Source organism: Ovis canadensis, chromosome X (genome assembly GCF_042477335.2).
Source record: "Ovis canadensis isolate MfBH-ARS-UI-01 breed Bighorn chromosome X, ARS-UI_OviCan_v2, whole genome shotgun sequence".
NCBI lineage: Eukaryota > Metazoa > Chordata > Mammalia > Artiodactyla > Bovidae > Ovis > Ovis canadensis.
Window position 1 is genome coordinate 97,259,892 of NC_091727.1, and position 26,059 is coordinate 97,285,950.

General features: G+C 41.5%; 1 protein-coding gene across 3 annotated transcripts in view; it reads left to right on the forward strand.

Moving 5' to 3' along the window:
- The first annotated feature begins 2,670 nt into the window (after positions 1 to 2,670).
- MCF2 (MCF.2 cell line derived transforming sequence) overlaps positions 2,671 to 26,059 on the forward strand; it is a 126,027-nt gene continuing 102,638 nt past the window's right edge. For all 3 annotated transcript variants that reach the window (XM_070290649.1, XM_070290650.1, XM_070290651.1), the window contains exon 1: positions 2,671 to 3,201. In XM_070290649.1, coding sequence (XP_070146750.1) covers positions 2,946 to 3,201 — 256 coding nt within the window. In that variant the 5' untranslated portion in view covers positions 2,671 to 2,945. The remainder of the gene's footprint in view (positions 3,202 to 26,059) is intronic.

The following is a 26,059-nucleotide window of genomic DNA, read 5'->3' on the forward strand; positions in this document are numbered from 1 at the left end:
TTGTTTTGGCTATTCTATATCTCTTGAAGGATCTTATTGTTTTGGAAACTATTTCTTTGCTAAAGACTTCCCATTTGTGGTTTGACTTTTTTAATGAGTTTTAATTACACAGTTTCAAATTTTATGTCAGTTTATTGATCTTTTTATTTTTATTTTTTATGATGATGATCCTTTTTTTCTTCCAGTTTTATTGAGATATAATTGCCATGCAGCACTATATAAGTTTAAGGTATACAGTGTAATGATTTGACTTATATACATCATGAAATGATGACCACAATGAGTTTAGTGAATATTCATCTCATATAGATACAAAATTTAAAAAATAGAAAAAAATATTTTTCCTTGTGATGAGAACTGTCAGAATTTACTCTAACAACTTTTTATGCAACATATAGCAGTGTACTACCTATGTTTTCTTTTAGGAGGTCAGGTCTTACATTTAAGCCTTTAGTCCATTTTGAGTTTATTTTTGTACATGGTGTGAGAAAGTGGTCCGGGTTTGCCAGCACCATTTACTGAAGTGAAGTGAAGTGAAAGTTGCTCAGTCACGTCTGACTCTTTGCAACCCCATGGACTATACAGTTCATGGGATTCTCCAGGCTAGACTACTGGAGCAGGTAGCCTTTTCCTTCTCCAGGGGATCTTCCTAACCCAGGGATCGAACCCAGGCCTCCTGCATTGCAGGCAGATTCTTTTCCAGCTGAGCCACAAGGGAAGCCCACCATTTACTGAAGAGGCTCTTTTCTCCATTGTGTATTTTTGCCTCCTTTGTCATAGATTAATAGCCCATATAAGTGTGGATTCATTTCTGGGCTCTATTCTGTTCCATTGATCTATGTGTCTGTTTTTGCACTAGTACCATAGTGTTTTGATTACTATCACTTTGTAGCATAATGTGAAATCAGGGCATCTATTCCTTTTATAATTAGAAAATTATTTTTCATTGTTAATTTTCTAACACCCTTCAGAACCTAAGTTTACTTTTTGGTTCCTTCTTTATCTAGAAAATGCGTTACAAAAAAAAATTGCCCATTGTGAAAATTTTAATATAATTACCTATGAAGCAAAAAGTGATAGCTCCCCATAATTAGTTGATTCCTAATTTTATCCTCCCGAGATAACTGCTGTTAGCAATTTGTATCCTTCCTAACCACTTTCTAAGCATAAACATAGGTATAATGTTTAAGAAGTGGGATCAAACTATAAATATCCTTTTGCATCTTTCTTCACTTGACAGTACAGCAAGGCATCTTTCCATATGCAGATCAATCTCATACTTTTTTTTGTTATGCTAAGTAAAGCCTTCTCCACCTATGATTATAAAAAATATCCTCCTATATTGTCATTTTAGTAGTTTTAGAAGCTATTTTTATTTATCTTTAACTTAGTTATTAAAATAAAGTTGTTGTAAAAGAACAATTGTGGTGTCAGTGGAATTCTTAATATCATCTGGTCCACAATGTAGAGGGGATGTCTCCACACGTTCAAGAGAGGGGCTGGAAAACATTGTGCCTGTTAACTTGACACATTCAGACAGAACTTAAACTGTCTAGAGGAAGAGGGTGTGTGTGAGTGTGTGTGTGTGCACGCGTGCACGTGAGTATGTGTATATTTTCCTCCCTTCTGTAACTCTTGCCTTTTGTATTTGGCTGCACACATTCTCAAGAGGTGTAGATCAGTAATTTCCCATAGAGCCTTTAAAAGATGGACCAGGAATAATTGGTCTATGTAATATCAGACCACTCTCTTGCCAGAACATTTTGAGAATAAGGATTCAACAAGAAAGAAATGGCAGTTGCAATTCCCATAAAGACTTGTAGCACTGGAGCAAACTCGTGGTGAGTTCCGATGTCACTCAGTTTCAGACTTGCAGTTTTTATGCTGACACCCCAGGCCTCTCCCCCAGTGGCCACAGCTTTCTGGGCAGCAACCGCACCCGCCACTCCGGCCCACCCCTCTACCCCCCACCCCCCACCTCCACCACGGCTCTGCGGAGTCCGGTAGTTCATCGACCCCATCTCCGGGGGCTTTGGGACAAGGAAAGAGGTCGACTCCTTTTCTTTCTCACTTCTTGCTTCTTTAAGGGGTCGCCTCCTCTTGCCTTCCGGTTTTCTTCTGCGTTCTGGAGCCCTCTCTATAGGACACGCCAAGATCCCAAAGCCGGAGAAGGATGGCAGCCCAGGTGTCTCTACAGGGCGCTTCCTGAGACCCCAGCGTTTGAGAATCAGGACTCAGGACTTAGCACCCCCAAGGGGGCGGGATGTGTGGGTGTGGGTGTTTGCTTTGGGGGTGGGGGGAGGGCACAGACCCGTTCAGACCCTCCAGGGCTATAGCACACTATTGGCGCCGGCAAGGGTAGGCAATCTTGGCAGGGCCACGAGCAAGCGTTCTCACTGAGCCACTCCCGCGCGTGGCGAATCTGTCTCGCCCAGGGCTAGCTGGATGGGATGCTAGAGTTGCAAGAGTTGCAAGAGTTGCAATAGTTACCCTGGGAGTGCACGGCCGGGCCGTCTCCTCCCACCACTTGTGCGCGCCGGCCGCCTCCCCTCCCCCGACAATGGGCGTCTCTGCCGGGGTTCTCCCTTTGGGCTACCGGAGTCCCTCCTCCACATCCCCGCCCCCATCCTTCAGGAAGCTAAAAGGGGGCGTGTGTGCACTCCCGGGAGGAGTCGCCCTCTGCGGCCACGGCCAGAAGCGCCCCACTGGAGCCCCAAAGTCCGAGCAAGTTCCCGGCCTCCGGGCGCGCCGCGCTCTCGGCCTCTGGCGCCCGGGTCCCCACGAGAGGGCTCGGGGTCGTCGGGCGGTGGTGGCGTCGGCACCGAGCCGGCGGGCAGCGGAACGCCCCCGCCGGAGCCCGGACCAGCGGGGCCGGACGCACGGTGGAGGTCGGCGGCGGCGGTGGCGGGCCGGGCCAGCTGTCCCGGCCGAGCTCCCCGCTGAGGATGGCGGCGGCGGCGGGCTCCCGGTACCACCTGGGTACGGACCCCGGACACGCGCCCGGGATACCGGAGCCCCGGACCCTGGCGCCGAGTGTTAGTACCTGGGAACTGCCCCGGAACCGGGAAGGCGGCGCGTTAGTGCAGGCTACCCAGGACATCCCTCTGCAGGTGGACATGTCCATGGCTCTGCGGCGCGTGCGGATTTCCGATAAGTACAGCAAGAGCTACTTCAGCCTGCTGCAAGCAGCCTCCGTCGCAAGTAAGTTCCCCCCTAGCGCCCGCCGTCCCCAGGCCGGCTCGCGCGCCCCTCTCCTCGCGCGCTCCAGCCCCGGCCGCCCGGCTGCCGGGCGCACTTTGTCCTTCCTCCACCGGCGCCCGCTCGCTCGCCCTCCCCTGCCGCCGGCGCCCTTGGTTGGCCCGCCGTTTTCCTCCGGCCCGGGGCAGCGCTGCCGCGGGACCGTGAGAAGGTCCGGGTGGTGCGAGGACGTCTCCAGGGCGGGCGAGGAGCGGAGAGGGGACCTGAACCAGCCCGTTGGGGGAGGTGGGGCTACGCCGTATCTTCCAACTCCGCATCCCGCCGACCAGATGCTCCCCGCCTCCGCCTCCCGAAAGTGCATTTCCTTTGTATGAATGCTGGAAAAGCGGGGGCTGTGGGTTGAATCGCACGTTTAGGGAAAGCAAAAAAAAAAAAGCGCTCGATTCGGAGACCCTTGGCACCGCGCTGGGAGGGGGCGTTGCAGAGAAAGCGTGCCGCCGGCGCCTTGGCTTTCTCACCCGGACTAGTGCGTCCTTCCAGCTGGGTCCACGAGTTTCCTGTCTTCCCGGGGTCCTCACTATAAAGGCAGAAGTTTTTCTCTGCCACTTCCGCGGTGTGGGTGAGGGATGAGAGTGGCGATTGGGGGACCTTGGACGCGGTCACTTGGCGGCCGTGATTCACACACCGATGCACATGCGTTTACCCCGCCAGAGGGGCCCTGCGTTGGGGAGGGTGCAGCTCTGCTGTCTTACGTTCAGCCAGGGCTTTTCAGGCAAGTTTTCCAGGTACTGCAATTCACGGATGTGTCTTCCCCGGCAGCCCGTGGTGCTTTTGCCTTAGCAGGTGCTCAGCCTGGCGCAGGAAGTTTTGGCATCCCCAGAAATAGACTTGGAGACAATTTTCTGAAAAAATCAGATAGCCACCACACATGTTCAAAATATTCTGCCTCCTTCTTCTAGGCCAACCCCTGTAGTTAGACCTCAGTAAGCCAAGGCTGCGGCTTATGCTCTTTCAGAAGCCCTCCACGTTTAGTTTTTGGGGTGGGCACTATTGTTTTCCGAGTCTTCCCAGGTGGCGCTAGTGGTAACGAACTTGCCTGTCATTGCAAGAGGTGTGAGAAACGCAGGTTCAATCCCTGGGTCTGGAAGATCCCTTGGAGGAGGGCATGGCAACCAACTCCAGTATTCTTGCCCGGAGAATCCCCATGGACAGAGGAACCTGGCGGGCTGCAGCCCTTGGAGTCTCACAGAATCTGGCGCGATTGAAGCGACTTAGCATATACACATACTATGGGTTTCCAGGTGTGATCAAGCAGTAAGGGGAGTGTGGTAATAGGGCACGTGCTCCTTCTTCAGGTGTTGAGCGTCTGAAATGGCTTGAAATGCTTACACCAGACCCTCACTGGAACCTGGGCAGCTCAGGGAAGTGTGGGGAGTCCTTTGTGTCTTGTGTTTGCCTCTTGCATCTTCCTGAGAGTGAAAAAAAAAAAAAATCTCCATAGAAGAAATGTATGCTTTCTTAACAAACATTAAATTAGCCATGCTATGAACTCGAAGTTGACATTTCTACTCCAGTGATTTCTCCCTTTCTATAGTTGGGTGCGGTGTTTCATCCTCCATACCTCTAGGCTCCAGCGTGTTGGCAGGCTTCTGTCGCCTCAGCATTGTAAGTCACAGCACCTGAATGACACCGGTTGCTGTGCTGTATTTTACATGGGCAAACGGTGCTGTTTTGCCTTTTGGCATTTTTAGTAGCTGGCTGGACCAACAGAACGACCTGGGAGTGGTCTGTAGCTAGCTTGGCTGTTAGGACATACACCCTAGGCCGATAGTTTTATGTGTGGAAAGGATTTCATCTATTTAAAAATTATTCATCCATTTAAAACATATATTTACAAGGCTTTTCTTCGTGGTTCAGAACTTTCCAAGAGATCATTTCAAGGATGATCATTTAGAGCCTGCTCGCTACCAGGAGGTACCAAGGTGTAATAAACAAATTCACCTGTTTGTGCAGGATCTGTTGTGGGGTAGCCAGAAAAGCCTCTGCTGACTCGACAGAGGAAGTTAAGGGAAGACTTCAGGGAGAGGGTGAAGAAGGATCTGCAACTTTAAGGATGCAGCCAAATGTCCAGGTGGACTGGAGACTGAGCACGGAATGTGGTGGGGAAAGGTAGGGAGAGGTCGTCTAGGCAAAGGAGGAAATAAGATGTGGCCAAAAGAGTAGAAAGGGGACAGCATCATAGGTTGGGGGAGTCTTTTTGTAATGATGGGAGTGGAAAGTGTGGAAAACACAGGAGATCAATTTGGAGGAGTAGGCAGAGGCTGGATCAGGCATGTTAAAGGGCTTTACTTTGTAGAGCAGTGGGGAGCCGTCAGAGCATTGTGAATGGAGGAATAGAGCAGGGCTGCTGCATAGGGTTGTAAGGGCGCACAGGGCGCACAGTGGTGGGCTGTGTTAGTGTGTGGTGGAGCTTCTTTCTTTTGCAAATACGACTCTGGCGGTTGTAGGGAGGACCCAGTGTGTGGCATATGGAGCAGAGGAGGAAGTACAAAAATAGGGTGGCCAGTTAGAGAGCAGCTGGAACAAGCTGGGCAAGAGTGGATGAGTCAGTTCAGGGAATGGGGAGAAGGAGAGAAGCTCAGTTCAGTTCAGTCGCTCAGTCGTGTCCTACTCTTTGCGACCCCATGAATCGCAGCACACCAGGCCTCCCTGTCCATCACCAACTCCCAGAGTTCATTCAAACTCACGTCCATTGAGTCAGTGATGCCATCCAGCCATCTCATCCTCCGTCATCCCCTTTTCCTCCTGCCCCCAATCCCTCCCAGCATCAGAGTCTTTTCCAATGAGTCAACTCTTCGCATGAGGTGACCAAAGTACTGGAGTTGCAGCTTTAGCATCATTCCTTCCAAAGAACATCCAGGGCTGATCTCCTTCAGAATGGACTGGTTGGATCTCCTTGCAGTCCAAGAGACTCTCAAGAGTCTCAGTTCAAAAGCACACAGTTCAAAAGCACACAGTTCAAAAGCATCAATTCTTCGGAGCTCAGCCTTCTTCACAGTCCAACTCTCACATCCATACATGACCACAGGAAAAACCATAGCCTTGACTAGACGGACCTTTGTTGGCAAAGAAATGTCTCTGCTTTTCAATATGCTATCTAGGTTGGTCATAACTTTTCTTCCAAGGAGTAAGCGTCTTTTAATGTCATGGCTGCAGTCACCATCTGCAGTGATTTTGGAGCCCAAAAATTAAAGTCTGACCCTGTTTCCACTGTTTCCCCATCTATTTCCCATGAAGTGATGGGACCAGATGCCATGATCTTCGTTTTCTGAATATTGAGTTTTAAGCCAACTTTTTCACTCTCCTCTTTCACTTTCATCAAGAGGCTTTTTAGTTCCTCTTCACTTTCTGCCATAAGGGTGGTGTCATCTGCATATCTGAGGTTATTGATATTTCTCCCGGCAGACTTGATTCCAACTTATGCTTCCTCCAGCCCAGCATTTCTCATGATGTACTCTGCATATAAGTTAAATAAGCAGGGTGACAATATACAGCCTTGACGTATTCCTTTTCGGGAACTGAAAAAGTAGAATTGATTTGACTTGTTGGCTAGTTGTGAGGTTTGAGGAACAACACAGGAGATTAGGTCAATCGCAGGTTTCTCATTAAAGTGATGAGGCAGGGAGAGAGAAAAGACCATGAATGGAGGAGGGAGAGGAAATTTGGGGTTCAGTTTTGGATATGTGGTTTCTTCATTCAGGGAGAGCTGACGCATAGGTCTAGAGCTGGGAAGAAGTGAATATTATTTCTTACAGTCATCCGTGGCGCCCATCAAACAATTCCTGGCATTCAAGTTCTTTCCTTAAATGACTTCTATGGGTTATCTTGATCACTCAGAAAATCTAGCCTAGATGGAGCCCACTTAGTATAAAATTACTTTTTGAACTTGCCCTTGAATAGAAGTGTCTTCCCCCCTCACACCTTCCTTACCTGATGATGGAGAAAAAATGGAAAAAAAAGAAAGAAATGTTTTTCGTTCCTTGCAGTCCAAAAGAAGGCAAACTGTCTCTGTAACTCAGAGAAGTAGTTGTGAAAACTTGTTCATTGCAAATTTGATTTTGTCAGAGTTTAGCTGTGTAAATCACAAAAACAAAAAAGATGTGTAAATCACAACAAAAATTATTTAATATACATTGCAACATGGTATAAAATGGATTCCAATGATAATGGGTCACTTACTGGGTAACACTAATTTCTGAGTGATTCCGCATAAATGATTTTCTGGGTAACTGAGGTTTCAGCACTTTTAGAGCTTGATTTTTTTCCCTCTTCCCAATCTAACCATTTTAGATGGGAAGCTTTTCAAAAAGATTATTTACCTTCCTGACTCCTGAACCTGGAAATAATTGCATCTTTTCCTGATGTTTCAAGATTATCCTTATAATAGCATTAGTTATTTTAATTTGTTCTATATAATGTTGCCTCAAGGGCTCCTAAACCGTGATGGGTCTGTTTGTCCTCACATTAAATTGGGCACAGATTGTTCTGCCTCTTAATTTGCAATGCCTGGTTTTCTAATCTTTCCATATATCCCCTCTCTGTTAGCTGCCACTTCTTTCTTTTTCTTTTTTTTTTTTTTTTGAGGTGTAGTTGCCTTACAATGTTGTGTTGGTTTCTGCTGTACAACAAAGTGAATCAGCTATATGTATACATATATCTCTTCCCTCTTGTGCCTTCACCCCACCCCTCATAGCTGCCATTTCTTGCTGCTGTTATTTTAACTGTTTCTACCAGCCAGCAGTTACTGCCTAATCCTCTAATCTCCCTCCTTCGTTGCCCATTCTGATGTGTTATGAGCTAGGAAACGAGAGAACCACACGTGTTAGTGTTGTTTGCAAAATATGAATAAATAGACTATGAGTAGGGTTGTGGGGATTCTGCTTCTATTAATACTAATGTATATGAACTTTAGTATGATCTCTTCTGGTTGCATAAAAGCTTTTTTTTTTTTTTAAGATTGAAGTATACTTGACTTATCCAATATTAGTTTCAAGGGTACAAAATAGTGATTCAGTATTTTTATAAATTATTCTGCAAACAAAGTTATTATAAAATATTGGTTGTGTTCCCCGTACTGTACTTCTTTTATACCTAGTACTTTGCACCTCTCAATCCCCTTCCCCATCTTGCTCCTCCTTCCTTCCCACTCCCCGTGGTAACCACTAGTTTACCTAGTATCTATATCTGTGCATCTATTTCTATTCCTAAAGTATTTTTGTTTTGTTTTTTTTTTCCTAGTTCTTAGTTGTGTCCTGAAGGGTTGAGGCTGTTAAATCAGTATGACTGAAACCTGTGTCTCTTACAAATTGAGCTATTACAATTTGTGAAATTGTAAGTTTACTTTCTTATAAAGGAAATAGATAAATGTCTTAAAAATCCATCAGAAAATTGAGATTCATTTTATCCATTGCATTGGGCATGCCTGCAAGTGGTTGGCACTAGGAAGCATTTCAATCTTAGGAGTTGCTCCCAAGGATTGAAAGCAAAATCCCTCTATGGTATCTTCTCAACCAAGCACTCTCTGAAAGCTCAATAAAAAACCTGCTCCTCACCTGCTCCAGCACAGAAGCAGGGGTCAGCGCCCTAAGAGAGATACCTCCTGGCTGATCCAGGTCTTATTCCGAACCTAGCAAGAGGCCATCCTCTCGTTTCTTTTTCACCCAAGCCCACCCCTTACTGTGTATGCATGGCAAATGTAAGGCTTTGACTGGCTTCTTGTTCATTTCAGCACTGGCAAGGTGACAGTGAACAAAGATCTAAGAGAGGTTAGGGTGTCACCAGAGGGGTCTGAGGGAGTGTTCTAGGCAGAGGGGACAATCAATGTAAAAGCCTTGAGATGGCAAAATACTGACAAATTCAAGGAATGGGAAGAGAACCAGTGTGGCAGAAGTTATGTGTGTGTGTATGTATGTGTATGTGAAAGAGACAGAGACAGACAGAGATGAAGCCAGAGAAGTAACGGGTCTGGATCATAAAGGGCATGGTAAGGACCTTAGGTTTTACTCTGAGTCACATGAGGAGCCATAGGCAGGTTCTAAGCAAAGGAGAGACTTACCTCGCATCCAGAACAAGTTCACCAATTAGAAGGCTGCAAAGACTGATGATGGTGGCTTGAACCAGAGAGGTAATGATGGAGGTGGTGAGAGTCTGGGTATATTTTGAAAGTAGACCCAAAATTATTTGCTCATGGTTTGGATGTGGGCCCTGAGAGCAAGAGATGCATCAAGGATGACTAAGAATGTGGGCCTGAGCAAGCAGATGGAAGGAATTGTCATTGATGGAGATGCCTGCAGGTGGAGCAGGGTATGGCGAAATCATGATTGGAAGTTTGCTTTGAGGGGGAATTCCCTAGTGGTCCAGTGGTTAGGACTCAATGCTTTCACTGCTATAGGTCCAGGTTCAATCCCTGGTCTGAGAACTGAGGTCCCATGAGCCATGTGGCACAGCCCAAAAAAGAGTTTGGTTTAGGACCTAATAACTTTGAGGTGTCTGTTCGATGTCCATGCAGAGTTGTTGAGTTGGCAAATGGATATAGAAATCTGGTCTTCAGGGAAGGGATCTGGCTTAGGGATATCAACTTGGGAGTCATCAGCCTCGTAGGTGGTATTTAAAGCCTGGATGAATGAGTCTAGAGAAGAGATCAGTGAGAAGGGACAGTTCTTTGTTTCCCTCAATAAAGACTTGGGGATAACCTTTTCCCCAGATCTTATTTAATAGAGCACAAGTGGAAACCATGCTCCAAACAGACAAATCATTTCTGTGGTTTGTTGTTCAAATGTTTGCACTGTCCCATTTGCCCACAGGTCACTTTGACTCACGTTCCTTTGCTCAGAGTCTGGAACCAAAATAATCTATTCCTGGAGGTAAAGAAGTCTGATTGAAGGCAAAAGGAGAAGGGGGCAACAGAGGATGAGATGGTTAGATAGCATCACCAACTCAGTGGACATGAATTTGAGCAAACTTTGGGAGACAGTGGAGGACAGAAGAGCCTGGCATGCTATAGTCCATGGGATCGCAACTCTTACAGTCCTAAGAGTCGGACATGACTTAGTGACTTGACAACAACAAAGAAGAGGTCTAGGAGAGCTCTACAAGGAGAGAAACTACAACTTCAGGGCTAAACGAGCCTTAATCTTTATGGGCATAAGAAATCTTCAGTTTAGTCATTCGCGACTTAAATTCCTGCGGCAGATGAATTCCTTCCCATATTATTCTTTCTTCAGTAGAAATACTAAGCAGCCACTATTGCTTTCCAATTGAGAAGACCTTTATCAGTTACCTTCTACCATTTTCAATTCATGGTATAATTTTTTAAAAAACAATCATATGTTAATGGAAGGGCTTCCCTGTTAGCTCAGATGGTAAAGTATCCACATGCAATGCAGGAGACCTGGGTTCTATCCCTGGTTTGGGAAGATCCCGTGGAATAGGGCATGGCAACTCACTCCAGTATTCTTGCCTGGAGAATCGCATGGACAGAGGAGCCTGGCGGGCTACAGTCTATTGGGTTGAAAGGAATCGAACACAATTGAGTGACTAAACACAAGTACATGCACGTGTTAATGAAAAAAATAAGCTGATGGCATATTGGAAAGAAGGAACAGTTTATACTTATAATAAAGTTTGGGGCTTTATAAAATAGTTGAATTAGCAAATATAGTGACATTTTAATATGCTGAAATTTACTTCAAAAGGTAATTATCTCCTTTCTGACTTTCGAATATTTACCAGTGATATTGCTGCCTTTGCCAAGAAGAAGTTAAGTTGTCTGGTTCACCCCACAGATGCTGGGAAACCAGACTTATTAACAGCACTTATAATTTACATTTGTGTATTCATCTCTGGAAAATTATGAGCCAATAACTTGACAGAGATTTGTCTGCTCTGTTTTCAGATAATTTTTGCATTAATCTGAAAAGGGAAGGTGGAAAAAGTTTTGTTAGCAAGAAGGCAGATGGAAAAAAATAGGATCCCTTCTAGTTTTTTTTTTTTTTTTTTTAAACAGCTTTAAGAAAGATAGCACTAAGTTGTGTCCAACTCTTGTGATCCCATGAACTGTAGCTTGCCAGGCTCCTCTGTCCATGGGATTCTCCAGGTAAGAATATTGGAGTGGGTTGCCATTTCCTTCTCCAGGAGAACTTACCGACCCAGGAATTGAACCCAGGTCTCCCTCATTGCAGGCAGATGCTTTACCAACTGAACTATGTGGGAAGCCCACATGCCATACAATTAACCCACTTAAAGTACACATTTTAGTAGGTTTTAGTATAATCACAGTCGTGCATTCATTACCACAAGTTTATAACATTCCCATCACCCCCAAAAGAAACCTTCATGCCCATTAGCCATGACCCCTCATTTCCTCCCACTGGCTCTTCCCACCAGCCCCTGGCAGCCATTCATATCCTTTCTGTCTTTAAAGATGTGCCTATTCTGGACATTTCAGATAAATAGAATATATGATCTTTTGTGTCTGGCTTCTTTCACTTAACATAATGTTCTCAAGTTTCATCCATATTGTAGCATGTGCCAGTATTCATTCTTCTATCTGACTGCATATTTTAATTATCGGTTCTTCAGTTGATGGACATTTGAATTATTTCCATCTTTATCTATTATGAATAATGTTACTATGAATATTTTTATACAAGTTTCTGTGTGGACATGTTTTCACTTCTCTTGAGTATATATGGAGGAGTGGATTTGCTAGGTCATAGAGTCACTGTTGAGTTTAATCATTGAGGAACTCCCTGACTTCCAAAGCAGCTGTAACATTTCATTCCTATCATCATTGTAGGGGGGTTCCATTTTCTCCACATCCTTCTGAGGACTTGTTTGATTCCAGCCATTCTAGTGGGTATGAAGTGGTTTCACATTGTGGTTTTGATTTGCATTTCCCGAATGGCTAGTGAAACTGAGGACATTTTCATGTGCTTATTGGCCACTTGTATGCTGTATCTTTTTTGGATAAATGTGCAGATTCTTGGCCCATTTTTAAATTGGGCTATGTCTCTTTTTACTGTTTAGTTGTAAGAGTTCTTTATGTAGTCTGGATTCAAGGATCCTTACAAAATATTAATTTGCAACTATTTTCTCCTGTTCTGTGAATTATCTTTCATTTAATTAATGGTTTCATTTGAAGCACAAGCCTTTTTAACTTTGGAATCAAATTTACCTATTTCTCTTTTTTGAGTTTCTGTTTTCAATTCTCTTTTAAAATTGAGATATAATTGAGATATTAGTTTCAGGTATACAATATAATAATTCAATAGTTGTATATTAGGAAATAAGCCTAATTAACATCCATCACTACACTTTGATTTGCTCTGTTAGCAACCTTCAAATGTGCAGTAAAATGTTTTTAACTATAGTCACTCTGCTGTACATTACCTCCCCATGACTTATTTATTTCATAACTTACAGTTTGCACCTTTTTACTTCCTTCACCCATGTCTCCCACCCCCATTCGATCTCCCACCTGTGGCAACCATCAGTCTGTTCGCTTTTTTTTTTTTTTAAGATTCCACGTATAAGTGGAATCATTATATGATATTTGTCTTTCTCTGTCTAACTTACTTCACTTAGCATAATACCCTCAAATCCATCTATGTTGTCTCAAATGGCAAGATTTTCTTCTTTTCTATGGCTGAATAATATTCCATTGTACATATATACCATAGCTTCTTTATCTGTTTGTCCATGGATGTACACTTAGGTTTTTTTTGTCTTGGCTATTTGTAAATAATGTTGCAATGAACATGAGGGTGCATATATCTTTTTGAGTTGTTGTTTTCATTTTCTTTGGATAAATACCCAGAAGTGGAATTGCTGGATCATATGGCAATTTCATTTTTAATTAATTTTTAAAAATTTTTGGTTGCACTGGATCTTCATTGCTGCAAGAAGGCTTTCTCTATTTGTAGAGTGTGGGGGTTACTCTATAGTTGTGGTGTACGGGTTTAGTTGCTCCTCAGCATGTAGAATCTTCCTCTACCAGGGATTGAACCTATATCCCCTACATTGACACATGGATTTCTATCCACTGTACCACCAGGGAAGTCTTCATTTTTAATTTTTTGAGGAACATCCATCTTGTTTTCAATAGTTACTGCACCAATTTACATTAACACAAGGGTTCCTTTTTCTCCTTATCCTCTCCAACATTTGTTATTTCTTCTCTTTTTGATAATAGCTATTCTTACAAGGTGTGAGGTTATATCTGTGGTTTTGATTTACATTTCCCTTGTGACTAGTGATGTTCAGCATCTTTTCTTGTATGTACCTGTTGACTTGTTTTTTCTCTTGTCTTCTGTGCTTTTGGTGTCATATATAGTATTGCCTAATCATTGTGCGGTGTTAGTTGCTCAGTTGTGTCTGACTCTTTGCGACCCCAGGCTCCTCTGTCCATGGGATTCTTCAGGGAAGAATACTGGAGTGGGTTGCCAGGGGATCTTTCCAACCCAGGGATTGAACCCAGGTCTCCTGCATTGTAGGCAGATTCTTTACCAGCTGAACCACCCAGGAAGCCCCACCTAATCCTAGGTCACAAAGAACTCCACTTATATTTTCATCTGAGTTTTATAGTTCTAGGTCTTACATTTTGGTCTTTGATAGATTTTTTAGTTGATTTTTGTATACGGTGTGAGCTATGGATTCAATTTCATCCTTTTAACCACGTGCCTATACACAGGTGTTCCTAGCACCATTTATTGAAAAGAACATTCTTTCCCCACTAAAATGTTTCGGTACCTTGGTTTAAAATCAGTTGACCATAGATGTAAGGGTTTATTTCTGGACAATTCCATTCCACCGATCTATCTGTTAAGTCTGTCATTATACTTGTATCATACTGTCTTGATTATTGTAACTGTGTACTCAATTTTGAAATCAGAAACTGTGAGTTTTCCCACTTTGTTCTTTTTCAAGATTGTTTTTGCTATCCTGGGACACTTACATTTCCATATTAATTTTAAGATTAGCTTGTCATTTTCTGCATAAAAAAACTAGCTAGGATTTTATTAGGGATTGCATTGACTGTGTAGATCAATTTAGGGAATGTCTGAATCTCATTTTTGTGTTGTGCAAATTGAGGTTTTCCCCCAATATAGTGCGTTCATTCTTAAGATATTTGATAATTATGTACTCTAATGCTTTTCTGGCCCATCAGTGCTCACATTAGATGGTTATTCATGTGTAGATTTTCAAGAATTTAGTTAGAGTTATGATATATTAATGATTATTAATATGATATATTAATTCATTCTTATTATGGTAATTCTAGAGACATTGCTAACAGTTTAAGAAGCAAAAAAAGAAAAAATATAAATATATACAATTCTGAAGAAAAAAATCACAATGAAAACAAAAGCAGCAACAAAATATAATCACAAACTCAATTGCCTTAGTGTTTGTGATTCAGCATTTGATGTGTGAGTCTGTGTGTGACTGGAGTGGGTTAACATAGAGAAAATGAGAAGCATGCGTTTTTATACCATATTGACCAGGAATCTGCAAAAGACCTTCTCATGCTGGACAATACCATTTGTCAATCAAATGTATAATCCGCTTCCCTTGGCAGCAGGTATCTTTTAGGAAAATAGATTTCAGTGCTGGACAGTTAAGCTTGGGCCAACTCTGCCATGGATTTGCTGATGCTTTAAGCAGGGAAAACATTTACTTATCCAGATTTTTACATAGAGTAAATCACCACATATCTAGTTCTCTTTATGGTAAGATTCAGTCCCTCTCAAAATTTACCTATATGTATTGGGTTCCCAAGTAATGAATTGACTAGGCCTTGATCCTTAGGCAGGTTCCCAAGACAATCACAGCTCCAGCTGTTGTACTAGGAAAATGTGCAGTCTCAGTTGTCAAAGTTTCAATTTACTTTAGCACGTTAATCTGATTTATATTATTATTGTTTTTTAGTTGAAGTATAATTGATGTACATCATTATATAAGTTACAGCTGGGCTTCCCTGGTGGCTCTGTAGTAAAGAATCTGCCTGCCAATGCAGGAGACATGGGTTCAATCCCCGATCTGGGAAGATCCCACATACTGTGGAGCAACTAAGCCCAAGTACCATAACTATTGAGCCTGTGCTCTAGAGCCTGGGAGCCTCAACTACTCAGCCCATGTGCCACAACTACTGAAGTTGGCACATCCTAGAGCCCGTGCTCTGAAACAAGTGAAGCCATTGCAATGAGAAGCCTGGGCACTGTAACTAGAGAGTAACCCCTGCTCACCACAGGGGTGAGCCTACCCAGCAATGAAGACACAGCAAAAATAAATAAATAAAATTAGAAGAAGAATTATAAGTTATATTTATATAATATAGTGATTCACAATTTTAAAAAATATTTTAAAAATAAAAGTTATTATAGAATGCTGACTCTATTCCCTGTGTTGTACGATATATCCTTCTTGCTTGTCTTATCCGTAATAGTTTGTTCCTCTTGATCCCCTAAGCCTATATTGCCCCTCCACCTTTCTCTCTCCCCACTGGTAACCATTAGTTGGTTCTCTCTATCTGTGGGTGTGTTTCTTTTATTATATTCACTAGTTTGTGTATTTTTTAGATTCCACCTCTAAGCAATACCATACAGTATGGTACTGACACAAAAAAAAGACACATAGATCAATGGAACAGAATTCAGAGCCCAGAAATAAGCTCACGCACCTATGATCAATGAATCTACAACAAAGGAGACAAGAATATACAATGGAGAAAAGACAGTCTCTTCAATAAGTGGTGCTAAGAAACTGGACAGCTACCTATAAAAGAAAGAAATCAGAATATTCTCTAACACTATATAAAAAAATAAACTCAAAATGGATTAAAGACCTAAATGTAAGAGGAAAAACCATAAAACTCCTAGAGGAAAACATAGGCAGAACACTCTGACATAAATCATAGCAATATTTCTTTGGATATCTCCTAAAGTAAAGGAAATAAGAGCAAAAATAAACAAACGGGACCTAATTAAACTTAAAAGCTTTTGCACAGCAAAACAAGAAGGCAACCTACAGATGGGAGAAAACATTTGCAAATCATATAACCAGTAAGGGGTTACTATCCAAAATATATTGAGTTGGTCAAAAGGTTCATTTGAGTTTTTCCATAGCATCTTATGGGAAAACCCAAATGAACCTTTTTGCCAACCTAATGTAAATAGCTCATACAACTCAACATCAAAAAAAAACGAACAACCCAACAATCCCATTACTGGGCATATACCCTGAGGAAGCCGTAATTGAGAAAGACACATGTACCGAATGTTCATTGTAGCACTATTTACAATAGCTAGGACATGGAAACAACTTAGATGTCTATCAAGAGATGAATAGATAAAGAAGTTGTGGTATATATGCACAATGGAATATTACTCAGCTATAAAAAGGAATGCATTTGAATCTGTTCTAATGAGGTGGATGAACCTAGAGCCTACTATACAAAGTGAAGTAAGTCAGAAAGAGAAAGACAAATATCATATATTAATGCATATATATGGAATATAGAAGGATGGTGCTGATGAGCCTGTCTGCAGGGCAGCAGTGGAGACACAGACATAGAGAACCGACTTGTGGACACAGTGGGGGCGGAGGGGGTGGGACGAATGGAGAGAGTAGCATGGAAACATATACTTTACCATGTGTAAAATTGGATAGCTAGTGGAAATTTGCTGTATGACTCAGGGAGCTCAAACTGGGGCTCTGTAACAACCTGGAGAAGTGGGGTGGGGAGGGAGATGGGAGGGAGGTTCAAGAGGGAGGGGACATATGTATACCTATGACTGATTCATGTTAATGTATAGCAGAAACCAACACAATATTGTAAAGCAGTTATCCTCCAGGTAAAGATAAATAATAAAAAAAGTGAACAACCTGATTAAAAAGTGGGCAGAAGACTCGAACAGACATTTTTAAAAAGAGGATGTGCAGATGGACGACGGGAACATAAACAGATGCTCAACATTGCTAATCATCACAGAAATGCAAATCAAAACAACAATGAAGTATCACGTCACTCCTGTCGAAGTGGCTATTGTCAAAAAGACCATGAATAACAAATGTTAGTGAGGATGTGGAGTACTGTGGAAAACAGTATGGAGGTTTCTTGAAAAACTAAAACTTAAAAAAAAAAAAATTACCATATGACCTAGCAATTCAACCCCTGGGTATATATCCAAAGGAAACAAAAATACTGATTAGAAAATGTACATGCACCCTCTGTGTTCATAGCAGCATTATTTATAATAGCTAAGACATGGAAGTAACCTAAGTGTCAACAGATGAATAGATAAAGAATATGTGATACACACACACACAGGCACACACACACACACACACACACACACACACACACACTGGAGTATTACTCAGTCATAAAAAATGAATGAAATTTTGCTATTTGCAGCAAAGTGGATGGACCTGAAGGGTATTATGCTAAGTGAAATAAGAGAAAGAAATTGTCTTTGGTTTTTAAGTTATTTATAAGCAGTCAGTTTGGATGTGTGGACATTTTTTATGGATATAGATACATAAATTCAACATGTGTAGATCACCTTCTGTGTGCTAGATACTGTTGGGGTATTTCAGTGAACAAAACACGAAAATCCCTGCCAACAAGGAGCTTATTTCTAAATAAATGGTGAGGAAAACAAAGAATCCATGTATGGTCTTCCCTGGTAGTCCAGTGGCTAAAAGACTCTGCTCTCAATTCAGGGGCTTGGGTTCGATCCCTAATCAGGGAACTAGATCCCTCTTGCTGCAACTAAAAAAAGATCTCACATGCCGCAACAAAGACTTCGTTCAGCCAAATAAATAAGTACATAGTTTTTTTTTTTTTTTGAAAAGAGCTAACTTAAAAAAAATAGAATCCATGTATATCTAAGCATTTTACCAAATTGTAATCTTCCCCCCTTATGTTAAACTGTGACTTGCGTTTGAATAGGTTTACTTAAAAGTGATTTCATTATAAAATGTGTGATACACACAGGAGTACAGGAAATATAAGATATATAAAATCATGTTGTTATTTTTTTCCTTTCATATAAGACAGGCTTCTACACATTCAAGGCACTGGGTTCTCTGTTCATCAAACCTTCACTTGCACTCCTGTGCCACTGTCAGTGAAGTTGAAGAATTAGCTGCTCAATATGCAGACTGAAGACAAGAAAAACCATAGGAAATTATTTTAAATAATATTTCCCCTACTTAAACTGAAATGGTGTGATTATGTATTCTTATAGTCTTTGATGAGACTGAAAAGTAATGTGTGTATTTGCAGGACATCTTTGTGTTTGTACGTGCCAGCCTGATCACATGATTAGTGATAGCGCAAAAAGCAGCTGCCCTGGTTTTCTTTGCCATTTTGTACGTGTCAGTTTCCAAAAGAGGGTCAGTTTTGCGTCCTTCCGTTAACACTTTACAAGGACCATTGACAGATGTTATGTGTTCTTTTGCATGCCTTATAAGCTAAAGTAAGTCATTGTAATTGGATTTACCATTGCAGATGCTATGTATTTCAAAATTAGATTTTCTGAACCTGAGAAGAGATGAATAGCCATGGAATAGGAGATCTGGCACTTAGTCATATGCCTACATGGATATTGTGAGTTCTGACATTAGTGGGTCGTCTTGTCTTATTTTATAGCTTGTACTTTAAATAGCTGCTTTCGAAAGGCCTGATGTTATAATAAAAATTTTAAAAACAGGCTAATGTTAATATTTACCTGTTACTAAGTCACTGTGTTTAGAATTATCTAGTGGTGGCAGTGACTGTGGTGGTTGGGGACTGTGATTTGATTTTAAGCTCATGTTCCAACCTGTCCCTGATCATTTGCACTGTGGGTACTTGAATGAGTATGATTTAGATGAATAAAGTGATGGCCCTTTGATTTACATGCTTTTTTCCCCCAAAATTTCTCTTGCTAAGAAATAATCTGGAACATTCAAAATTGTGTGATGAAGAGGTTTTTTTTAAACCTGTGCTTTCCGAATACTCAGGGAAGCTAATTCTCAAAGAGATTTATTTCCATGACAGGTAATGTATAGTTTTGAAGATGATGTAGAATTGTATAAAACATATATGAAAAATGTATATAATATATATATATATACTCATAGCCAATTTAAAGAGCCCTACCAGAGTTCTGACATTTAGCAAAGATCTTGTCAATTTTTATGGAGTGTAAATTTTAAAAGGCACATGATCAAGTCGTAAAAGAGCTTTCACAGTGGAGAAGAGTAAATAAAGGCTCTACCCTGCAGTTTTTAACATTTTCTTATCAGTGTGAGCCTCTTCATATTGCCTATCGACTTTACAAGTGATTTTTTTAAAAATTGGAGTATAATTGCTTTACAATGTTGTGTTAGTGTCTGCTATACAACAAAGTGAATAAGATATACACACACACACACATACACATTCCCCTTGCTCTTGAGCCTCCCTCCCTACAAGTTATTTGAAAGATGCTAGAATGAACTTTCAAAATCAGTCATTTTAATTGCATACTTATTATTTCCAGTTCTCTGGACTAGATGCATGTGGAGAAACATGTAAACGTTGATGTTGACAAAAGTTACAGAAATGAATGGCTCCCCTTCATTTATCTCATCCATGACAGGATGAGGGAGCTCACCACCACTTACTCCCCTCCTTGGAAGCAGGTCAGAGACCATCGACCTTGGTATAATGTTGAGTCATGACTGCAAACTGAACATGCTGAAAATGAATACCAGGAGATATATTCAGCAAAGGTTAGGCCACAAAACGTTTGTTTTTTTTTTTTTTTTCTCTCCCATTTTTTAGACACGATCTATTTCATCAGTTTAGTACTCCATGTCGTTTCTTTGTGTGCTCATGCTGTCCTGGGCTCAACGCTATTGTAACACTTAGTAGTCTGAGCTGTCACTGCATTCTCCCAGATGACACGCTCCTGAGGCAGGGCCAGTAAGTCACTGATTTTTGTGTGTCCCCCATCGCTGCACAGGGCCTGGCAACAGATGGGAATCTAACAAAAGTTTGTTGAAAGAAGAAATACACAGGTGATGAAAGTGGCTGGTGTCTAAATAAGAAGACACTTAAGTGGTTTTGCAACGTGGATTCCTCATTTGTATCCCCGTTTTCTCCTTCCAGCCTCTCATTTCTTCCTTCCCTTTCCTGGCTTCCCTTAGAAATCCACTTCGTACTACTAGGGGTTGGTATAACCCAACGATCTGTACTTTTCTGGATGTGATAGCTTAGGAGTGAATATGATTTGAACTTAATGCCTTTTTACAGGGTGTCAAATTCAGAACCAGACAGACCCATCTCCTGACCCTAAATGTGGTCCTAAAATGAATTGCTTGAGGAAACTGGATCCCAAAGATTATAGGTGGGGAATTTTGAAGTGTGTCCATTTCCATTGGAGATCAGAGAAGCCCAACTAAAAGAATTGTGGACTAATTGGCATGACAGCTGTGGACTGAGCAAAACTTTCTGAAAGGACAGTCTTATCTTGTTTTTGACATTGGAGGAATTAAGGTGATTGGCAATGGAAAGAATGAGAAGAACATGTGCAATTCCTTAAAAGTTTTTTTTCTGTGAATATTTTTATTTTTTAAATTTTACTTTATTTTACTTTACAATACTGTATTGGTTTTGCCATGACTTAAATATTTTTGCCTATGTTACATATAATTAAAAAGCCCCTTTATACTTTGTGCTAAAATAAAATTTTTATTTAAGCATTGGGTATAAAAGATTATCTTACTGTCCTTGAAATTTGCATTTCACACTTTACAAATGTCTTGGAAGATCTTTTCAAATGTTTATTGACCATTCCTATTTCCTTTTCTGTGAAATGCTTGTTCCTGTTATTTTGTTTTCCATTTTTCTGTCATGTTGTTTGTCTCTTTTTAAAATTGGCTTACAATCTTTTATATATCCTTGATATTACTTGTCACATATGTATTGCAGTGTCTGCTTCTAATTCGTCTTGTCATCACTTTCTTTGTGATGTCTTTTGATGAAAGAAAAATTTACCTTTAGTATAGCCTAAATTATCAGTCTTTTTCTTTAAGCTTTGTGCTTCTTGTGTCCTGTTTAGAAACCTCTATCCTACCCACAGATTATACACATTTTCTCTGATCTGATTCCCGATGCTGTAGGCTTTGAATCTCCATCAATGCATGACTATTAAAACCAGGTTTTAAGTCACCTGTGATTTGGCAGCTGCCCTGGGGCAACTACTATTCTCTGTTGGCTTCTCTCAGGATATTTGCCCTCATAATGGTTTTGGCCTTTGAAGATTTCCTAGTCTTTCCTGCCAACTGAGCAGAAAAATAAATTAGGAATGATTTAATTTTGTTTTTTCCACTATGTTTTTATGTTTTGTAGCAGGAAGATTTTTTTAGGATTTTTAGTCCCCCATGAGACCAATAAGGGTAAACTCCTCCCTGTTTTTCAAACTCGAAAGTTCCATTTTTATATTCAAAGATGATACCATCTCAGAGTTTTCCTTGTATACAAAACCCTAGATATGGATAAAGAACCGTGACCTACTCCCCTATTTGCAGATGAACTGAAAGATGGAAGTGGTATTCTGGCCAGGAACAGCTGTGGCTATTTGGGGAGGGGTGGGAATGAAACACTTTGCAGAACCATAATGCTAACCCAGTTATTATCTGCCATTGCCTGAATGCTCACTTGTACAGTAAACCTTTTAAGTTGTAATCTTATTTTTTTCTTTCCTCTATAACAATGGCCAGTGTGTATTGAGTAATTACCATATATTAGACACTATTCCAAGTCTTTGCATATTAAGTCTTTGCTTACTTATTACAACACACAATGAAATAGCTACTGTCATTTTTCTCCATTTTACCAATAAAGGAAATTGAGACACGGAGAGTATAAGCAACTTGTCCTTGGTGATACAGCTTGTAAGTGGGAGAGCTGGAATTGGAATACAGACAGTCTGCCTTTGAAGCATGCAGTCAAAAGTACTGTGCTATGTTAACTCTATAAGAAATATTTGTGTGTATGAAAATATCAGAATTTTATATTTCTACATCACCCAAAATAATGAAATATAAGCACTGTGTGAACTTACTGACTATGTGATGTCATTGTGGTTTACCTTTATGCACAACCTTTAACTTTTGTAAAAAAAATCCCTTTATTATTATTATTTTGCTTAGTTGCTTAGTGGTGTCTGACTCTCTGCAATCCCATGGACTGTAGCCCTCCAGTCTCTTCTGTCCATGAAATTCTCCAGGCAAGAATACTGGAGTGGGTTGCCACTTCCTTCTCCAGGGGATCTTCCCCACCCAGGGATCGAACCCAGGTCTCCTGCACTGCAGGCGGATTCTTTACCATCTGAGCCACCAGGGAGGCCCCACAACCTTCATCTTTTTTCCTTAACACACATTTTCAAAAGTTGAACCCACTTCTATTTGTTTTCCCATGTTCAAATTCCTTTGGAAGGAGAGGTAGAAAACAGGCATCCTTTACTCAGATAATTCAGATGAACATTTTTCTTACAAACAGTGATTCTTTCCTTGATTTATTATTTTGTAACAACTTTATTACATATACTTAACATACCATGGGCTTCCCTGGTGGCTCAGCTGGTAAAGAATCTGCATGCAATGCGGGAGACCTGGGTTCCATCCCTGGTTTGGGAAGATCCCCTAGAGAAGGGAACGGCTACCGACTCCAGTAACCTGGCCAGGAGAATTCCATGGACTGTATAGTCCACGGGGTTGCAAAGAGACATGACTAAGTGACTTTCACTTCACTGACATACCATACATGTAATGTACCCATTTAAAATGTTAAATTCAATGTTTTTAGCACATTCAGATGTGTGTCATCATCACTGAAACCAATGCTGGGGCATTTCATTATTGTTAAAAGAAACCCTATACCCTTTGGCTAGGATCTTCCCAGTTTCCCCATTCCCCAGCCCTAAGCAAGCACTTTAAGAAACCAGGATTTCAAATCTTGAAAGATGATGCTGTGAAAGTGCTGCACTCAATATGCCAGCAAATTTGGAAAACTCAGCAGTGGCCACAGGACTGGAAAAGGTCAGTTTTCATTCCAATCCCAAAGAAAGGCAATGCCAAAGAATGCTCAAACTACTGCACAATTGCACTCATCTCACATGCTAGTAAAATAATGCTTAAAATTCTCCAAGCCAGGCTTCAGCAATACGTGAACCATGAATCCAGATGTTCAAGCTGGTTTTAGAAAAGGCAGAAGAACCAGAGATCAAATTGCCAACATCCGCTGGATCATTAAAAAAGCAAGAGAGTTCCAGAAAAACATCTATTTCTGCTTTATTGACTTTGCCAAAGCCATTGACTGTGTGGATCACAATAAACTGTGGAAAATTCTGAAAGAGATGGGAATACCAGACCACCTGACCTGCCTCTTGAGAAACTTGTATGCAGGTCAGGAGGCAACAGTTAGAACTGGACATAGAAAAACAGACTGGTTCCAAATAGGAAAAGGAGTACGTCAAGGCTGTATATGGTCACCCTGCTTATTTAACTTCTACGCAGAGTACATCATGAGAAACACTGGGCTGGAAGAAGCACAAGCTGGAATCAAGATTGCCAGGAGAAATGTCAATAACCTCAGATATGCAGATGACACCACCCTTCTGGCAGAAAGTGAAGAAGATCTAAAGAGCCTCTTGATGAAAGTGAAAGAGGAGAGTGAAAAAGTTGGCTTAAAGCTCAACATTCAGAAAACTAAGATCATGGCATCTGGTCCCATCACTTCATGGGAAATAGATGGGGAAACAGTGGAAACAGTGGCTGACTTTATTTTGGGGGGCTTCAAAATCACTGCAGATGGTGATTGCAGCCATGAGATTAAAAGACGCTTGCTTCGTAGAAGGAAAGTTATGACCAACCTAGACAGCATATTTGGAGAAGGCAATGGCAACCCACTCCAGTGTTTTTGCCTGGAGAATCCCAGGGATGGGGGAGCCTGGTGGGCTGCCCTCTATGGGGTCGCACAGAGTTGGACATGACTGAAGTGACTTAGCAACAACAGCAGCAGCAGCAGACAGCATATTGTAAAGCAGAGACATTACTTTGTCAACAAAGGTCCATCTAGTCAAGCTATGGTTTTTCCAGTGGTCATGTATGGATGTGAGAATTGGACTATAAAGAAAACTGAGCACCGAAGAATTGATGCTTTTGAGCTGTGATGTTGGAGAAGACTCTTGAGAGTCCCTTGGACTGCAAAGAGAGCCAACCAGTCCATTCTAAAGGAGATCAGTCCTGGGTGTTCATTGGAGGGACTAATGTTAAAGCTGAAACTCCAATACTTAGGGCACCTGATGTGAAGAGCTGACTCATTTGAGAAGACCCTAGTGCTGGGAAAGATTGAGGGCAGGAGGAGAAGGGGACGACAGAGGATGAGATGGTAGGATGGCATCACCAACTCAATGGACATGGGTTTGGGTGAACTCTGGGAGTTGGTGATGGACAGGGAGGCCTGGCGTGCTGCGGTTCACGGGGTCGCAAAGAGTCAGACATGACTGAGCGACTGAACTGAACTGAAGCAAGCACTAGTCTACTTACTCTTTCTCTCTCTATGCCTATTCAGGATATTTCATAAAATGAAATCTTATAATTTGTGGCTTCTTTCACTTAGCAAAATGTTTTCAAGATCCATCCATGTTGTAGCATGTATCAATCCTTTACTACTCTTTATTGCTGAATAATATTCCATCACATGGATATACCACATTTGTTTACCCATTCTTCAGTTGATAGACATTTCTGTTTCTACTTTTGGTTATTATGAATAATGCTATTGAGATTTCTTGCATGTTTTGTGTAGATGTGTGTTTTCATTTTTTTCAGGTATGTACTTAGAAGTAAAATTGCTAGGTCATATGGTTTAGCTTTTTGAGAAATTGCTCAACTGTTTTGCACAGTGGCTGAACCATTTTACATTCTCCTGAACACTATATAGAGTTTCTGATTTGTCCACATACTTGCTAACTGGGCTTCCCTGGTAGCTTAGCTGGTAAAGAATCCTCCTGCATTGTAGGAGACCCTGGTTCAATCCTGGGTCAGGAAGATCCACTAGAGAAGTGATAGGCTACCCACTCCAGTGTTCTTGGGCTTCCCTGGTGGCTGAGCTGGTAAAGAATCTGCCTGCAATGTGGGAGACCTGGGTTCAATCCCTGGGTTGGGAAGATCCCCTGGAGAAGGACCCACTCCAGTATTCTGGCCTGGAGAATTCCATGGACTGTATAGTCCATGGGGTTGCAAAGAGTCAGACCCTACTGAGTGACTTTTACTTGCTAATACTTGTTATTGTCCATCTTTTTTCATTATTGCCATTCCCGTGGGAGTGAAGTGTTATCTAATTGTAGTCTTGATATGTATTTCCATAATGAATAAATGATATTGAGCATTTTTGCATGTGCTTATTGGTCAGTTTTATACCTACTTTGAAGATGTGTCTATTCAAATCCACTTTGCCCACTTTTAATTGTATTTGCCTTTTTATTATTGATTACTAAATGTTCTTTATGGTTAGCTTTCTGTGATTGTGGTTTTTGTTCTGGAGGCTGTGAGACTGTAGTTCTTGCCTCTTCTGTCTGCCTGCTGGTGGGTAAGGATAAGAGGCTTGTGCAAGCTTCCTGATGGGAGGGACTGGCTGTGGGAAAAACTGGGTCTTGCTTTGTTGGGCAGGGCCAGGCTCAGTACATCTTCAGCCCATTTTTCTACTAATGGGTGGGGCTGTGCTCCCTCCTGTTAGTTGTTTGGCCTGAGGCAACCCAGTCCT